The sequence below is a fragment of the Suillus plorans genome (assembly GCF_016647745.1).
Source record: "Suillus plorans strain S12 chromosome Unknown HD556scaffold_101, whole genome shotgun sequence".
In the NCBI taxonomy this organism is placed as follows: domain Eukaryota; kingdom Fungi; phylum Basidiomycota; class Agaricomycetes; order Boletales; family Suillaceae; genus Suillus; species Suillus plorans.
Genome location: NW_024537485.1, coordinates 23950 through 39238, shown reverse-complemented (window position 1 = coordinate 39238; position 15289 = coordinate 23950). Strand labels below are relative to the sequence as shown.

The following is a 15289-nucleotide window of genomic DNA, read 5'->3' as shown; positions in this document are numbered from 1 at the left end:
TCATATTGTACTTGATATGGTAGACCTTTTCCCGTACGTGGTCTATCCCGTCACCTTCGGGATCGGATCGATCAGTGGTTGAACGTCTGAAGTTTAAATTCGCGCTAATATTAATAAAATATTGATATATAAATCTTTCAGTTTCGCTTTACGCTACTCTACAGACTCCCAGTCCACAGTGCCAGTTCACCACGTCATGGGTTTGCGTTGTGTCTATGTCCCGATGACGCCCATCGTTGACTCGGATAACGACTCGACGTCTCTAGACGGCGATCATGACATGGCCGATGACTACGACTCCCCTTTGACGGACCTGGAAGACACTGGCAGTACTGGTAGTAGCGGGTATAGCAGCCTGGAGGAGACATTCAGTGAATCAAGCGGTAGTGAATATGACGGAAAGACAAATAATAGTAATTGCAATTTGACGCGTAGCTTGATATTCAATTGCTAACTTTTACTTTCAGAAAAACAACCCGCAAAAAAGCGCGCTAGGGTAGCTAACTTGAAAGCACTCAGCACCGGTGTGGTACTAGCAACAAATGGCTCTGGCAGAAAGAAGAAAACCCTTAGTCTCATCGTCACTATGCCGATTGACATTCTTTTCGAGGTTAGTTGATGAGTATGAACCTCACGTTATCTAACCTGCACTCTCCATCAGATTTTTGGTCTTTTGGAACCGGTAGACCTTTTGCATCTGTCACGCACGACCAAAGCTTTCCGGAAGGTTCTCTTATCTAATAATGCAGTCTCAGTCTGGAAAGCTGCCCGCGTCAATCGTGGCGGTGTTCCCAACTGCATGCCTGGCATGTCTGAGGTCGAATGGGCCAACCTCTTATTTGGTGGTTCTCAGTGTTATGTATGTATACTTTCCGTTCTCACATTTTGCACTTTCATGACAACCACCTTAGGTGTGTGGCACCAAGGGAATTACGAGGATAGACTTCGGTATCCGACGCAGAGTATGTACCTCGTGCCTCAAGAAAAAGTGAGCATTACTTTATGACTATGCCCGCATGTACCCAACGATTCGTCAAGCCTGGTCTATAAACCCAACTTTTCATCAACATTTCCGAGCCTCGATCCGATCATCATGGATTTAACACCGTTCACTAACAGTGGGTACACTCCTACTATGACTTGTTAGTATCTGATCATCCTGAGTAGTCGGTGGATGGGCTCATGGTCATGCCAGTGGCAGCAAGTTTTTTTGGTCGGACGACGTACTGAAAGTAGCAGCTCAGTTGGGGATATACCAGAAGGATGTGCACATGTTCAAACCAGGTGCCAAGAAAAGGCTGGAAGACTTCAAGCAATCTCGCAAGAGATATGTTGATTCTGTTTTCAATGTGAGATTTCTGCAAATGGTTTTCTTAGATCTGACACCCTCGAAGCATGTTACGGTCTGTGATGGTTGGGTCAATAGGGACCGCGAACATCGTCAATTGACGGTCGCTGAGCGTCGCAGCCAAAATAAAGAGTTGTGAGTATATTTCATTGCCTCGTCATCTTATCACGTTTTGATATCCTCCCAGGATTAAAACTAGATTAATTCGCCTGGGCCACGATACCAACGATGTGGCGCGCATGTTCAATAATCGTGATTATACCATCGATAAGGAACTTACCGATGCACGTCAGTGCTTCTACCATCATTGCAATGAATTATCCCCTTACTGCGTCAGTTTCCAGGGTGGAAACGTTTACTCCCAAGAATCGAGCACAATCTTTCTGAATTGAAGGAACAGTGGCGTCTCCAGGACCAAAGAAATGCATCGCGTCTCCGAAAGACGCATCTGCAGGTTATGTATGACAACTACGTGCGGCAGTTGCGAAGGGGACCCGCACCCCCTTTTGAATCCTTTTTGGAGCGCTGTGATGTCGTGGACTTTATCAACGGTCCGCCCGCTATAGAACCAGAGAGCGATATCAGTGCTTGTCCTGCTTTTGCCGAACAATTCCCCGAATTTTGCACTGGGTATGTCCATCAAACGAAGCTGGCACTTATCCGGAGCCTTGGCTCTTTTTCCGGTATCTCGCAAGACACCCTGGCGCTACAAAATCAGGGTACCAACACCCCCGAAGAAATTTTACTGCAACTAGCCACTTCTATTTTCCAATGCGCTTCCTCGCGCTCTTTGCCTCTGATCACATGGGATAAAGTTCAGTATCATAAATGCCACACATATCGCGCATGGTCGACGATGAAAGTAGCTTGCACATTTTCAATCTCTCAATCTGGGATTCTTGCCGCTCGCTCTTTGTTACGTTTAGTTGGCCTTGATGTCAAAACTACGGCTGCAACTACCATGGATCAACTCCAGCATCTCTTTTTTTGCTCCAACTGTCCACCCAAGCAAGAAAACGGGGGATTTTACCGGATGGCGATGGACTGGCGTCGGAGTGTTTGTTTCTGTGTTTGTCTTTTGACAACTTGCTCAATTATGTTGCATTCTAGGTCATCCATTGCGTCGAGCAATCGCACAGAGAACCTCGCTGGGAGCTCTTGAGTGCTGAGCAACTTCGAGTGATCCGAGGCTCACATGCTCCCGAATATCCTAAAGCTACTGATCTAGTGTGGTACTGTAACCAGTGCGATAGGCATAACGGAAAACCAGTTAACAAGGCTACTGTCATTGATCATATACGATGGTATACCATCACTTCTTCTGTTACACTTACTTTACTGACACCTGGTAGGCATGGAACCACCGTTCCGAAACAAGGAGTCGACTTTAGTTATGACATGGCCCCTGTCGAGCTACCGCCACCAGGAATGAAGTTCTTCATTTCCCCCCCTCAGCTGTCCCGGCCCTCGACTAAACCCCACCCCTCGACTAAACCCCAACCCTCGACTAATGACCATCGCTGCATACACTGCAATCGCTCACAACGGAGGTTCATATTGGAAGGTGTCAAGCAGCACATCAAACACAAGTAAAAAGACATTCCATCCAGTCGTGCCCTACTCATTGAATTTTCTTTAGGCACAAAATCAGCTCTCCAGTTGAAGGGACAGACTTCTGTAAAATTAAGTAATGATATCTCGTCGCTCCGTAACCTCCTTCATCTTTCGCCTCATAAGCCCTTTAATACATCTCTCCAGCGGTCACGTACGCCGACTGATATTTGCCTCGCCAGCCCTAATGTCTATGTACTTACTCCTGACTTTTTGTCTACTGTCAAATGAATAAGACTCATTGAATGCTAAAACGACAATCCATTAAGTACGTTGTATACGTAGATGACTACCGCCAGAGCATGCCCACCAGCTCGCTAGTAGGATATCTATCTCTAAGCAACACCATTCCCTGTCTTCTCATTCGGGTTCCATGGTCCTGCGTCGCTCAGCGAGCACCCGCCTGCACATCTGCACTTGCCACCCAGATCTGCAGGAAGATCCTCTGCACGGATGTCCTGTAATAACTTCTGTTGGTATGAACTCCCAAGAATCTCTATCTTCGATACGGTTACTTCATCCAGCCAAGGTTTGATCAACGACCACACGGCAGAGAAGCCCCACGGCGCATTGATGATGTAAAATTTGCCCATGCATTCCGGATATCGGTCCTGTCCGATCTTTGAAGCCTCGTTTACGTAGTCTCTGACTTGGTAAAAGGAAGAGAGGGAAACGCCTTTCAGATCAAGGATGGTGCAGACCGTCTCGACGGGGTGACCAACAGCTGCAGAGCATGCCGGGAGACGATCTGTGAGAAACCTCTCGTACTCGAGGATGAGACGTTGAAGCAACCGTTCCTTTGTCGTGATGCCGTAAAGTGCTGGGACATTGAGCTTGCCGAGCCGCTCGATGTATACCGGTCTGCCATCCTGCAAGACAGCGCTTAGCGAAAGAACGGATCTGAAGGATTGTGACGGCTACCTTGTCCATTTTATGGTAGTATTGAGGATAGTATTGATCGACCTGCTCTTTCTCGGTGAAGACAAAGCTCCTGCGGGCGAGATCAGACGAATCGGCACACGAGGTAAAGGCAAGCGACGAACTGCACGATGTCATCTACCTTCATATCCCGTCTCCACTGCTCAGCAGCTAGTAACATCGCTTTTGCCTTCGGGACATCAAATTTGCGTGCCCTTAGATATCTGCAGACTGGGTCAGTACACACCCCTTGTACGACCAATCGGACATGAACAGCGGGTCTGCGACACAGAGTGCATCTACAGACTCCCAGATCGAGGAGTGGAACATACCGTAGGAGCATCGGATCGTCCATTCTCTCCTCAACGAAATGGCCTTCGTCGTGGAGCTGATTCTTCAACGTCTGAAGGGCATGTTGTTGCGGGACGGTGAGGTTTCCAACCCGCCCTGGCATGGGACGGAAGTTAGGATCAGTTATGCCGTTTGGCATCGGACTGGCACTGGCTTGTTCAAGTGTGGACATTGTCAAGGGTGAAGCTTAAGTGGAGGCGTTGAAAGTTAAAAATCGGGATCACAGTACAGCAACAGCCTCCACTATTTGGTATCTGTGTTCCAATTACACATTCTACGGCTTCGATGACATACAAGGAACAAAAGGCAGAATACCACAAATCTAGCAAGAATCGCATCATTATTTCCAGAGCCCAGAAACACGAGTTGAGTCGTGTTCTAATGCGAGGGGGCTTGGGTAATCCATCTACTAGTAGTACACGATGCGGCTCAGCGGATAAATTTACGGAGCAACGCAGGTTGAAATGCTACTTGTGTGTGAGGAATGCAATAGAAGGTAGTATGCGAAAAAAATGAAAAGAGTGAAATGCTTTCTAAACCTAAAAAGCCAATATGATACAACAGATCGATAATTTTTCAGATTTTAGTATAGGAGACGAGGACATCAGACGATGTCCCAGAGCTCTTCTAGACCACAACATAACTATCAAGAAATGAGAATCCAGTTCAAGGTATTGGCGCAAGCACTCACTTTGCCGCAAGCGACGGACGCGGATAGAGGATAGTCACTGATACTGATCTTGTGGTCTACAACATGATCGGCAAAGTCATCGCGGCCCCGAGCCATTGCGCCCACAAAGACAGCAATTGAGTGTGTTTCCGGAAGAGTCGGAAGATAACGGGAAAGTCTGACAGTGGGAGCATCACCGGAAAGGGCTAAATATGGGATCAGGGATGAAAGAGCATCTACGGGAAGTATGAGTTGACTGACTGAGTTTAATGGTATTGACAGGAAGGTGGTCGGACACGGGGTTCTAAAACACAAGGTCAAACAATGATTGCAGGTCGAAAAGAATGAACATACCTTGATTACCTTGAGCAGCTTCTCCGGGCCATTGACACCACGAATAGACAACTTGTGAAGAAGTTGAACTTGAAAAAAAAATGAGTGATGAAAACAAGATCAACAAAAGTAACTTACCCATTAATCCGCTGAATCGTTTGAAGGTACGAGGAATCCTTACATGAGGATTAACCTCGATGAGCACCCCTTTTGTAGTGTGGATGTACACCTGCAGTAGACCCGCCTTGTTTAGAGGCGAATCCAAAAGTGTCAATAGGCACTGAAGAGCGAAAAAAACTTAGTATCAAGGAATCGCGTATTTTTTTTTCGATACCACGCACCTGATGGGTAATATCGGGACGGGCATCCGCAATATCTCTGCCAGTTTTTGCGAGGATGCCCTGATGATCGTCGCAGTTGAGAAGAGTGTACTTGACATCACCCTCCCTGCCGCCTTTGCCTTTTCCTCCACTTGAAACCCTGTATGCCTCCAAGCAAGCTTGCTCTAGGATGACAAACAACCTTCTCTGAGTTGATGCAACACCGCCACGGGGTACGTGCGCCTGAATTGGTAGCATGGATGGGTTTGCAGGTTGTGGCATAGGATTGGATGAATTTCCAGCCATTTTCCGGGATTTAGCAGGTAGAGGACGTGTGGGACGCTCTGGGCTAGAATTTTCCAAATTGAGCGTGATAGATTCACGTTTTTGAGATTCTTGAGAGTGTGATGAAGATTGTTGAGTTTGTTGACTAGGCAAATCGTTATCAACCTGCATGGTGGATGTCTCCTTATCGGAGCCTTCCGAATCAGACTCGGCTGAACCGGACCCGCGTCGTCGCTGAGGCCGTTCATCAACGGGAGTAGATTTTGGTCGTGGTGGGGGCACAATCATAGTTTCATCTTCTCGTCGTGCGTTGAGTAGACTAGCACGGACTGGCGCTGGTACTGTAGTCGATCCAGAGTGGCGACGACGACGAACAGGGAGTTCTGGGACGGCGGACATAATTCGATGTGGGAGGAAGGAACTGGATGTAACTGCAGATGAACCCCGGATATAAGATCCCCAAGTACTTATTCAATTTTGGTTAGAGCACTTAGTATCCGCACTTAAGTTTGGGATAGGTATTAGGCAAGTGAAAATTTTCACAAGGTGCTATGTAACAACATCCAGATCTCACACAATCAGACACAAATATAATATATTTGTTCGCACAAGAACTGTTCGAGCTTGTTAGGTCTCAAAAGAAGATTTTGATGAGCTGGAAAGAGTGGGAAATGAGTTGCGCTATTAAGCCATCCTCTCAATCAACCAACCATCAACTGCCATCTCAAAAAGTGAGCGCATCCTAGATAAGACAAGTCACCTGTGCTGCGGAAATGGTAAGTTTCAAGTAGCCCCCAGGCTTGTGACAATCTTACCAATTACGAAGTCATACATGCCAGACTGCACGCATGATGTATGATCATCGTGGAGTCTCGTGGGCCACAGATCAAAGTAGATCGTCCTTACGCAACATCTATAATTGTTTACGGAGAGGGTAAGAAAGCCTTCGTAGCTGAACAGAATCGCTGATTGATACGATCATCAGTACGGGGACATGACAAGTCAATCAGCACGTGTCTCATTAGAGCTCTATGATCTACAAGAATGCGTATTACATACTGAATGTATTCCCATTGTGTTTGCTCAAGCTCGTTTGAACCAATATTACCCATGCGAACTGCTTCCATGCCTTCGGGAACTTTCGGAAGCGGAACATAGAAATGGAAGAATGGAACGCTCCTTTAATGCTTCGGAAAAATGAAAGGTAAACCTTGCAGGCATCCCGCCGTATGCGGACACTTGTATGAGGCTACTGGGTGTTCATCAATTTGGCATCAATCCGACAAGATCGATGGTAAACTCACGTGCTCACATGTTTCACCAGTGCCTTGCTAGGCCAGTTTTGTAATTTGAGGCGGGGCATGCCCCTAAGACGAACATCGCTTGTGCCTAAAATGCATACAAGGGCGCTATCGACATCCGTTGGAACATCAGCCGAACCGTGTATCTGATGAAGGAAATGCGGAAAGATATGCGATAGCTCGTTTAACCGTTCGCCTAGTAGATATGGAAGACGGCGATGGACCATCACCGACTGGAATAGAAACCATGAAAAAACGCGTGAAGCGTTATCCCACTTCGATATTCGAAGTTTAAAACGTTCGTGATAGTCGATAATCTTGCCGACTGGATGAGTGATAACGCGGGAACCGAAGTCGGAGACACTTTACCACTTCAAAGTATCCGAGGGTCTCAAGGTCAGACGACGCCCGCGAGGAACACCAAGGTCGATTGTGCGGATGGGGGAGAGCATTTATTGTGGGGTTTGATGAAGCTTAAGTATCCTAGTCTCACGTACGGAGTGCAACCAGGCCCCATTCCTTGACTTTGTACCCACAGTGTGAAAATGTTATCGTTGCAGAGGTCCTAGAGGAGTTCCAGAGAACAGCATGATTTCCCAGACTAAACACCATTGACAGAACCAATGTAGCCGAACACCCGTCGTGATACGGAATGAAAAACCCATGATTTGAATAAATTGCATTTGAGGAGCTATCGACAGTGCTTTACGTCACAAGCGATGACAGGAATGAACAATCTTGAGACGGTAGCGGTCTGTGGCAGAATTAAGTTAGTGTTATCCTTCACCTGACTCATCTACAATGACAATAAGGGTTTCAAGCCCTTACCTCACTCTGTGAGCGCTTGAGGTCTGCTGAGCATCGGCTTTTTCGCTCTATGCTGACCTATTTAGTGTCAGACGTCAGGGTCCTGAAGGTGCGAAAACAGGTCGACTGCGTCAAATCAAGACCATGATATGGTATTTCGGCTTATTAGTCTCCCAAATTTCCAACGTGAAGGAAGATAATTGAGGATTACAATAGATTCGAGCGCTGAGCGCTGAAGAATAGCATTCAGAACAGATGATTCGCTCATCTTCAAAGAGCAGGGGAAGGTGCAAAGCGGACTTGGTCAAAAGCCTATCATTAATATTACCGGCGGTCAAGTATAGTTGTGGTCCTAGCGGAGTTCGAAACCCAAGCAGCTCGGCCCTCCCTTCTACATACATCATGATAGCTCACCTTTAGTTTATTAGTAAATGAGTACACTGATTCTTGTATGTTTCTGCAGCTTGTCATTCTTCTTTGAACTGCAGGTCTCACAAAATATTGGAGTCCCAATATTGGCTTACACTGCCTTTGCCTTGCGAATTTTGTTGCTCGTTGGCACGCCCGAAATTTTCTGGTAAGCAAATAATATCTTCAAAGTGTGTGTTCATAGCCTTTTTCAGCTCTTATACAGGTCGAAAACACAGCAATTATATAGACGGTCATACTCTTACTGATTTCTGATGTGCTGTGAGAATCATGTCTTATCTGCATGACATGTGTCAATGTGCCCAGAATTTATAGTGAGCACAAATTTTCGAATATCCGTTATTTCCATCCAGATTTATTGTAAGTCAGTTCTGATGTGCTGCAAGGCTTGTGTAACTCTGTGTTGTCTTGACTGGGTGTCTGTGTACCCGAAACAGGCGCAAACTGCTGTGTAAGTCAGTCTTCATGTCCTACTGGTTACCTTACCGGAGACTCGAGATCTTTCTCACAACAATTGCTTCGCACTGTTGGGTGAATTATAGACATCTTGCGGTTGTCAGTTTTATTTTTATTTTTCACACAGGATTGCGCAGTAAGTGTGTCTTATCATTTCTATGTTACTTGACATTTGTCTTGCTGTACACGACAGATGTTCGTTGCTGAGGTTAGTACATAGAAGTGAGTGTCTGCATGTGAAATTCTGTAATATACTACACTGCCTAGAAGAAAGTTTGAGTTTCTGAGCTCGAGTTGGTAAGGGCTTTATCAATGACTATTTGCTTTGCAAAACTTCAAGCCATGGTATCCGAGGCTTATATGTTCATGGGTTTGTCCCCCCTCGGTTTGATTCATTTAATCTTACTATTCGTTCAAATCATGATACAAGTAGAAGGGGAAGTCTTTCGTAACCATAATTGAAAATTGGCCAAAAAAGTCATAAGCTAAAAAAATGTTTACCCAGGAGAGCTGAGCGCTGAACGTTAACGGCAGCCTGCAGGAACGGCACAAAACATCACCCCAACAGCCCTTGGGATAGAGTATGGCACTCTCATACAATCGAAGTCATACATCTGCGGAAAAACAACATGGCCAGTCCACTATATGCCAACTAAAGTTGCTGTCCAGGGTCATTTTCCGTTACCACTCAGCAATAATGTCCACCCTGTCATCAAAGTCTAACAGAGGGAAACGTATCTGCATCGAAATCCTTGATGATCTTGATGCCCTTAAGCGTGAAGATGACGCCACTCAATATCCCGACCCCTTGCCAGTGCATTGAGACTATCAGATGCACTAGTGGCACGCAGCATTACAGTCACAAAATGGAACATCTTGAAGGGCCCGGGTTCCGGTATAACTTTATTGGCAAAATTCCTGCGAGGGGTCACAAGAAGATTATTGACACGCGCCGAGTCACATACAAGGACACACAACATGTCTCGAAGGTAGTCCTTACGATCAGCTGCAGAGGTGCGTGTATTCAAGTTGTAGTCTCGACTGGCCAGACTTACGCTATAATCTGTTTGCATAACATCTAAGCAGCACCACGTACATGTCTCCCACCTCTCCTTCAGTCCTGTCAGGCTCGTTCTCACCAGATGGTACTCGCATCGCGTCTGGTTCATCAGATAGTAACACTGTGCCGCTTGAAAGTGCCGCCATCCCCCAAGTCTACAGAGCCGAATCCCTCTGCACATCCATTGCATCGAAGTACCGCGCTTCATCCTCAAGAATGTCGTATCACGCCAACCAACACTTGTAACCATGCCCCATTTCCTTCTCGCCCGGCCTGAAACACGCCCTGCCCAATCCCGCTGACTTGCTCGAACCCGCCTCTAATCAGCATTCTAATTCGACCCCTTTCTTGCTGCAGCCTGATGGATGGATCATGGGACCCAAACATGAGCTCCTTTTCTGGGTACCTTTCGCTTCCCGACAACTGTTTTATTCTCTTGACACTGCAATGGTGATTCCGAGAGGAGGCGTTGAGCTTGGTTTGAGCCACATGGCACATGGCACATGGGATGCGCTGGTCGAGTTGCTGAGACGCGTGAGTTTTCAATCTTTACTATCTGTCCTCGCAGTTGCTAACATCAATCACTCCAGCTCCACGTAACGATGATTTTATTGCTGCAATATTGAGTGTACCATTTGATTCTATGATTCCCTTCCTATGTATATTTAGCACCGATCCTGAATTTATGGTTGTCCGACTGAACGATGCACTGAACAGCAGACTGCAGTGTTGCTGCTGATTCATAGCGGTTCCAGTAAGCCCGGGATATGTTCTATACCATGCTTCCATCCATCATGCTTCCATTCAGTGCGGGGCTTCAAAGCTTTATCGATCACGCGGGTTGTTCAAAATCGGACACACATCCCAATTCTCGCCTAGACTCGTGACCAGTCCGTTTGTGAGGCAAACTGGTGATACAAGCCTGTGGATGCCTTCGCGATCAGTCCTTCTGACCCTACAACTGATATCTCGCTTTAGGGTAGAATCCCAATATTTGGAAGCCTGGGTATGTGAATCGTGTGGGTCCATTTCTTTTCAGCCCTGCATTTGCACATTTACATGCAGTATACGTACTGCAGTGCTTGATGTACACGCACCCTCAATGCCTCAAGGATTAGGTGTGTGTTACTGCATGTTGCCTCATGCCATGAAGGCTTCGATTATCAACCTGTTACATAAGTGACTTGGTGAATTGAATCCCGCAGGAGTTCCTTACGCCTATATATATATGTTCGGTGCCCAATTGCACAGTCGGTCGCCTATCCCAGCACTATACTGCAATGTACCAATTCATCAAAAAAGTCTCAGAACAATGCGGTATTCCTTTCTGCACCATATCGGAATACCTTGGAAACTCTTTCAGCGTTGTATTTGAAGGGCTCAAAAAACTGTTTCCGCCACCCAGTGAAGCTCCTGGTCATGAGAAGCGCATGGCCATGACGAACGCCGTTTTTGATCGCGTCGAGGAATATTCTTTGCAGGTCGTCGGCGAGCTCGGAGTGAGCAAGAAACGCCTTCAAAGTGTGACGAGTTCTCTCAAATCAGGTGTCAAACATATTGTGACCATCGGTGTGTTATGGTTAAATAACTGTTCTGGAACGTTGATAAACTAATATCAAATGGTGATACAGGAGATTTTAGGGAGCAGCATTCATACCTTGCGTGGCTTCCGGACATTGTGATTGCCATGCTACTTTCCCAAGGGTTTCTTTCTATGATTCTCCAGATAGTGAAGGGTACGATTTTGTACAGTTGTAACTTGTAACACATCAATACTGATAACATTTTTAGGTAAATTTGTTATGTGGTTGCTATGGTACTTAATTGACCTCGTCGTGCGAAAGCGTAGGTAGTTCGCGGTGCAGTGCTTCACTATGATGGGAGGAGCGCGCGCGGGGCTGTAGAGCTGGTACGAGGTTCTGTGAATGTTTGGTCCGTGACTGAAACCCTCGATCGGGCCTGTTACGTTTGTACAAATATTACTTACATGCACATTATTTGAAGTTCGCTCGTTGGTCAGTGTCATATAAGATAGACCTCGTTCATACACCAGTTCATCACGTGACCTAGCGTGACATTTCAATGAATTTGCATATAACTCGTCGTACACAAAGTGTGAGCGAAATCTATTCCAAGATTATGTGTGGACAGTCTGTAGCAAGCTGGACATGTAATTTTTATGATCTAATGTAAGAAACTGAAGGACGAGTAGGCATTATATTGTCAAAATGTCCCAAGTGAGCACCACCAACGTGACAGATGCGCTAGATTAGTGACAGACACGCTAACTCGAAATGAGAAGCAAAAAAATTGAACTACAGTCTATCTACCTCACTATGCCACGAAAGAGGCCTTCAAACATAGCAAACTTTGCTGGAACGGCTGTTGAACGTTGTGTCGAACATCATCGAAATCGTTGAAATCAAACGGCCGCTTCAATTGTTTATCTCCCTCGCGTCTAAGTCCGAGTCACTGATACGGTCACATCAGTCACAAATGGGTCACAATGGTGAATCTGCTACAAAAATGCCTACTCCTCCTTCAATTCGCCGAAAATAAGGATTCTGAGTAGACCATTTTTATATTGTAGTACATCCCCACAAGATCTTGGAACAGATTTAGCTAATTCTAAGTTTAAAAAGAGTTACGAGCCAAAATCATGTATTCTATCCTCAAATCACGTGATGAACTGGTGTATGAATGAGGTCTATCTTATCCGTAGTAGCACCTGAGACACAGCCGGAAAAGTTCTGTAAACAGATGTGACACATATCTTGAGAAAAATTATGCATGTTTCTACCTATTTGCCTATTGTGCGGACGATGGAAAGTTTCTGGATAAAATCACAAATATGCATAAGGATCGAATTCTATCGATCAAATTAAGTTAAGCTTTAAGTCCGTCGCAGGGGAGCAAATCAACGCACGTGATCTGTCGCGTCAATATAAGTAAATAAGCTCTGGCCTATTCTGCGATTGGGCTCAAACCACATTTACGATTACACACGAACTATACAACCCATAGCTAATATGAAACCACCCTCTTTATTGGATAACAACAAACTAGTCACTGCATATAGTCATGCCCTCAAAGCGATCACTGCGCTGCTTACACGGGCGGGCGTCTTCCTTATTTCTCTTGGTATCGACGGTCATATCGTCTCGAGGGGCATCGCCAGTCTTGCTGACTCATTGAAGGAGTTACAAGGTATAGTCGTAATGATAGAGGAGTGGGTCGACCACGCTATCGGTAGCCAGGTCAGTATTGCCTTCAGTGGTTACAGGCGATATCACTGATACCGATATAGAAGTCCGAGAACGACGCTCAGGCAGATCCGGTAGAAAGTGGGAGAAAAGAAGAGGATGTCGCGGCTTTACCCCGCACCCCGCCACGCAGCACTCACATGAATAAATCTACATGTCTGAGACCTAATCCCACCACGCCCAGCCCCGTAGCCCCTTACGGAGTGTCTATACCGTGGTCAGCATTTCCGCAATCTTCGCCTCAAACCACATCGCTGTTTCGTCGCGGCATTCAACATACTCCTCTATCCATTCAGAACGCACCCGCTCTCTTCAATCACACGCGGGCAATACCTACACCCCAAACACCTGCTCGCACACTTGGACTCTTCGGGTCTCCCATGACTTCCAACGTAACGACACCACTTGTATACGGAAGGCATCTTTCTTCAATCGACACTCCTCGCCAAATCCCGCCATTGTTCTGGCGACCTGCACCGAAAACACATGCGATCAAACTGATGGTACCGGACAGTGCGAGACATAGAAAGAAGGCTGGTAAAGAGAACGAGGAAGAAGTGGCAGTTGCCTCTGCATCGAGCAAGTCAATCCCATCACTCTTTGGGTAATCTTTTGTCTGTCCAACTGAGGTATGCAGGCACTCCTCTTATACGATATGTGACTAGCGTAGATTTTGGTCAGCGAACGTACATTTATCAACGACTTGTTATACGTAGATTACTGGCCTAGTAACAAGATCACTGTTCTACAACCTCAACCATTCAGCACACTAAACAAGATACTCAGCCAGGAAGGACGCAGCCAACTGACGAAAAACATGAAGGATCAAGGACTTCAATGTTTCATGAAAGTCGTCTGAAAGTACCATGATTGACGTTACTCGTGACGATTCTTCATTCACAATATCTATATCCATGGTAGGTGATGATGAGACTGACATGCACAGCGAACACACCTTCGCTCTCCAAAGTCACCCAGACCTGGAATAATGTAGGATTTTTCGTTGAGGCCCTGATCAATCCATCCGGTGATCTGGTCGACATACTAAGTTGATCAAATTTGACTGGCAAATGTCTACTCACCACGCGCAAAGATGGGAATCTACCACAGAATCTCTTCAAACCTTCTGGTGCCGCAATCTAGACGGTGATAAAATGTTTGCTTTCGGATGGAACTCGCAGTAAAACAAACCAAGTTAATGAATATGATTCGCTCTTCTGGAACGCCTTGTTCCTGCAAAACCTCAACTGCCTTCATAGCGGAGCCTCCAGTGGCTTTGAAGCGTTGATCAAAAATATGTGGGTCGCAAGAGAATATGGCATACCTAGCATCGGATCAAGGAGAAGTACGTATCGGGATGCGATGTCTTCAGGAAGCTGCAGTTCCAAGGCAGTCAACGCAATGCTCGTCGCAGCGCACATTGTCTACCTTAGAATAAAAGAGCTTCGGAAGAGTAGTCTCCTCATCCTGGTTGCAAAGCAGTTATTTTATGACCAGGCGATGCAGATACATGATCATACTCGTTGAATCAGAATCTTCCCAATGCGCACGCTACGGCATACTTCTCGAAGACCAGCTTCCATGGCCTGTTACGTTCAGTGTTACTAACCGTCAGGTCATGTGCTATTCGTATGATGACGACCAACAGACCTCGCCAGCACGCAGGATCGATACTCCACAAATCTTTCCCTCGAAGCCAACACCTTGGTATGTGGCGCCCTTCAGCAGAAACATGTCAATATAGGGGGGAAGATGATGCAGCTTCTTCCTCAACCCATGCGATCCAGAACGAATTGACATACTGTGGGAGTCTGCACTATCTTTGGGACCACAGGCAGATGATTTAAACTTTCTTCAACAAGTAGACGAATGATCCGGTCAGAGTAAAACAAGAAATCTCCTCGACTTGTGGTTCTGTCGCGGATAATAGTGTACAAGGCCTCGAGTTGCGCTGTTTGGGGAAGAGTAAACACTGATGGCGGTAGCGATGCTGGATGCGTTTGAGACGTCGGCGCCGTTGATGCTGCCATTGCTTAATTGCTTAATGCTGGAGCCTGGCACTGATGAAGAGCTTGACTCAGATCCGAATTCTACTCGTAGCTTGTCACGTGCACGCGATTCTCCAAAAGTTAAAACC

At 46.2% G+C, this 15289-nt stretch overlaps 6 protein-coding genes across 6 annotated transcripts; 3 read left to right on the top strand and 3 right to left on the bottom strand.

The window, feature by feature from the left end:
* Positions 1–108: 108 nt before the first annotated feature.
* HD556DRAFT_84031 (uncharacterized protein) lies at positions 109–3167 on the top strand. The gene is made up of 12 exons (XM_041311798.1): positions 109–413; positions 468–610; positions 662–859; positions 912–988; positions 1039–1118; positions 1168–1349; positions 1395–1483; positions 1536–1636; positions 1693–2405; positions 2459–2652; positions 2701–2937; positions 2988–3167. The coding sequence occupies exons 1-12, from the start codon at positions 197–199 to the stop codon at positions 3037–3039; spliced, it is 2283 nt and encodes a 760-aa protein (XP_041153380.1). The 5' UTR covers positions 109–196; the 3' UTR covers positions 3040–3167.
* A 127-nt stretch (positions 3168–3294) lies between these two features.
* On the bottom strand, positions 3295–4400 carry HD556DRAFT_1434929 (CRAL-TRIO domain-containing protein; the record flags this gene model as incomplete). The annotated part of the gene is made up of 4 exons (XM_041305375.1): positions 3295–3828; positions 3881–3950; positions 4003–4101; positions 4210–4400. The coding sequence occupies 4 exons, from the start codon at positions 4398–4400 to the stop codon at positions 3295–3297; spliced, it is 894 nt and encodes a 297-aa protein (XP_041153379.1).
* Positions 4401–4788: 388 nt separating this feature from the next.
* HD556DRAFT_83532 (Alpha/beta knot methyltransferase) lies at positions 4789–6404 on the bottom strand. The gene is made up of 6 exons (XM_041311779.1): positions 5573–6404; positions 5370–5511; positions 5253–5320; positions 5160–5202; positions 4920–5104; positions 4789–4871 (listed from the first exon to the last, which is right to left on the bottom strand). The coding sequence occupies exons 1-6, from the start codon at positions 6233–6235 to the stop codon at positions 4833–4835; spliced, it is 1140 nt and encodes a 379-aa protein (XP_041153378.1). The 5' UTR covers positions 6236–6404; the 3' UTR covers positions 4789–4832.
* Positions 6405–11012: 4608 nt separating this feature from the next.
* Positions 11013–11891, top strand: HD556DRAFT_1418587 (uncharacterized protein). Its single transcript, XM_041304421.1, has 2 exons — positions 11013–11458; positions 11521–11891. Exons 1-2 carry the CDS (start codon positions 11170–11172, stop codon positions 11652–11654), a joined length of 423 nt encoding a protein of 140 aa, XP_041153377.1. The 5' UTR covers positions 11013–11169; the 3' UTR covers positions 11655–11891.
* Positions 11892–12913: 1022 nt separating this feature from the next.
* On the top strand, positions 12914–13804 carry HD556DRAFT_1531308 (uncharacterized protein). Its single transcript, XM_041309493.1, has 2 exons — positions 12914–13146; positions 13197–13804. The coding sequence occupies exons 1-2, from the start codon at positions 12919–12921 to the stop codon at positions 13758–13760; spliced, it is 792 nt and encodes a 263-aa protein (XP_041153376.1). The 5' UTR covers positions 12914–12918; the 3' UTR covers positions 13761–13804.
* On the bottom strand, positions 13805–15240 carry HD556DRAFT_1418583 (uracil phosphoribosyltransferase-domain-containing protein). The gene is made up of 9 exons (XM_041304420.1): positions 14955–15240; positions 14803–14871; positions 14673–14738; positions 14581–14619; positions 14477–14528; positions 14344–14426; positions 14235–14291; positions 14108–14184; positions 13805–14058 (listed from the first exon to the last, which is right to left on the bottom strand). Exons 1-9 carry the CDS (start codon positions 15180–15182, stop codon positions 14046–14048), a joined length of 684 nt encoding a protein of 227 aa, XP_041153375.1. The 5' UTR covers positions 15183–15240; the 3' UTR covers positions 13805–14045.
* Positions 15241–15289: the final 49 nt, after the last annotated feature.

Coding starts and splice junctions, on each gene's coding strand:
- HD556DRAFT_84031 (XM_041311798.1), top strand. CDS start 197: ATGGGTTTGCGTTGTGTCTATGTCCCGATGACGCCCATCGTTGACTCG. Junction 989..1,038: donor ACCTCGTGCCTCAAGAAAAA/GTGAGCATTACT, acceptor CGATTCGTCAAG/CCTGGTCTATAAACCCAACT. Junction 2,406..2,458: donor CGATGGACTGGCGTCGGAGT/GTTTGTTTCTGT, acceptor GTTGCATTCTAG/GTCATCCATTGCGTCGAGCA.
- HD556DRAFT_83532 (XM_041311779.1), bottom strand. CDS start 6,235: ATGTCCGCCGTCCCAGAACTCCCTGTTCGTCGTCGTCGCCACTCTGGA. Junction 5,512..5,572: donor GTCCCGATATTACCCATCAG/GTGCGTGGTATC, acceptor TTCGCTCTTCAG/TGCCTATTGACACTTTTGGA. Junction 5,203..5,252: donor AGCTGCTCAAGGTAATCAAG/GTATGTTCATTC, acceptor CTTGTGTTTTAG/AACCCCGTGTCCGACCACCT.
- HD556DRAFT_1418587 (XM_041304421.1), top strand. CDS start 11,170: ATGTACCAATTCATCAAAAAAGTCTCAGAACAATGCGGTATTCCTTTC. Junction 11,459..11,520: donor CAAACATATTGTGACCATCG/GTGTGTTATGGT, acceptor ATGGTGATACAG/GAGATTTTAGGGAGCAGCAT.
- HD556DRAFT_1531308 (XM_041309493.1), top strand. CDS start 12,919: ATGAAACCACCCTCTTTATTGGATAACAACAAACTAGTCACTGCATAT. Junction 13,147..13,196: donor ACCACGCTATCGGTAGCCAG/GTCAGTATTGCC, acceptor ATACCGATATAG/AAGTCCGAGAACGACGCTCA.
- HD556DRAFT_1418583 (XM_041304420.1), bottom strand. CDS start 15,182: ATGGCAGCATCAACGGCGCCGACGTCTCAAACGCATCCAGCATCGCTA. Junction 14,872..14,954: donor AGATAGTGCAGACTCCCACA/GTATGTCAATTC, acceptor TTTCTGCTGAAG/GGCGCCACATACCAAGGTGT. Junction 14,620..14,672: donor GGAAGATTCTGATTCAACGA/GTATGATCATGT, acceptor CTTTGCAACCAG/GATGAGGAGACTACTCTTCC.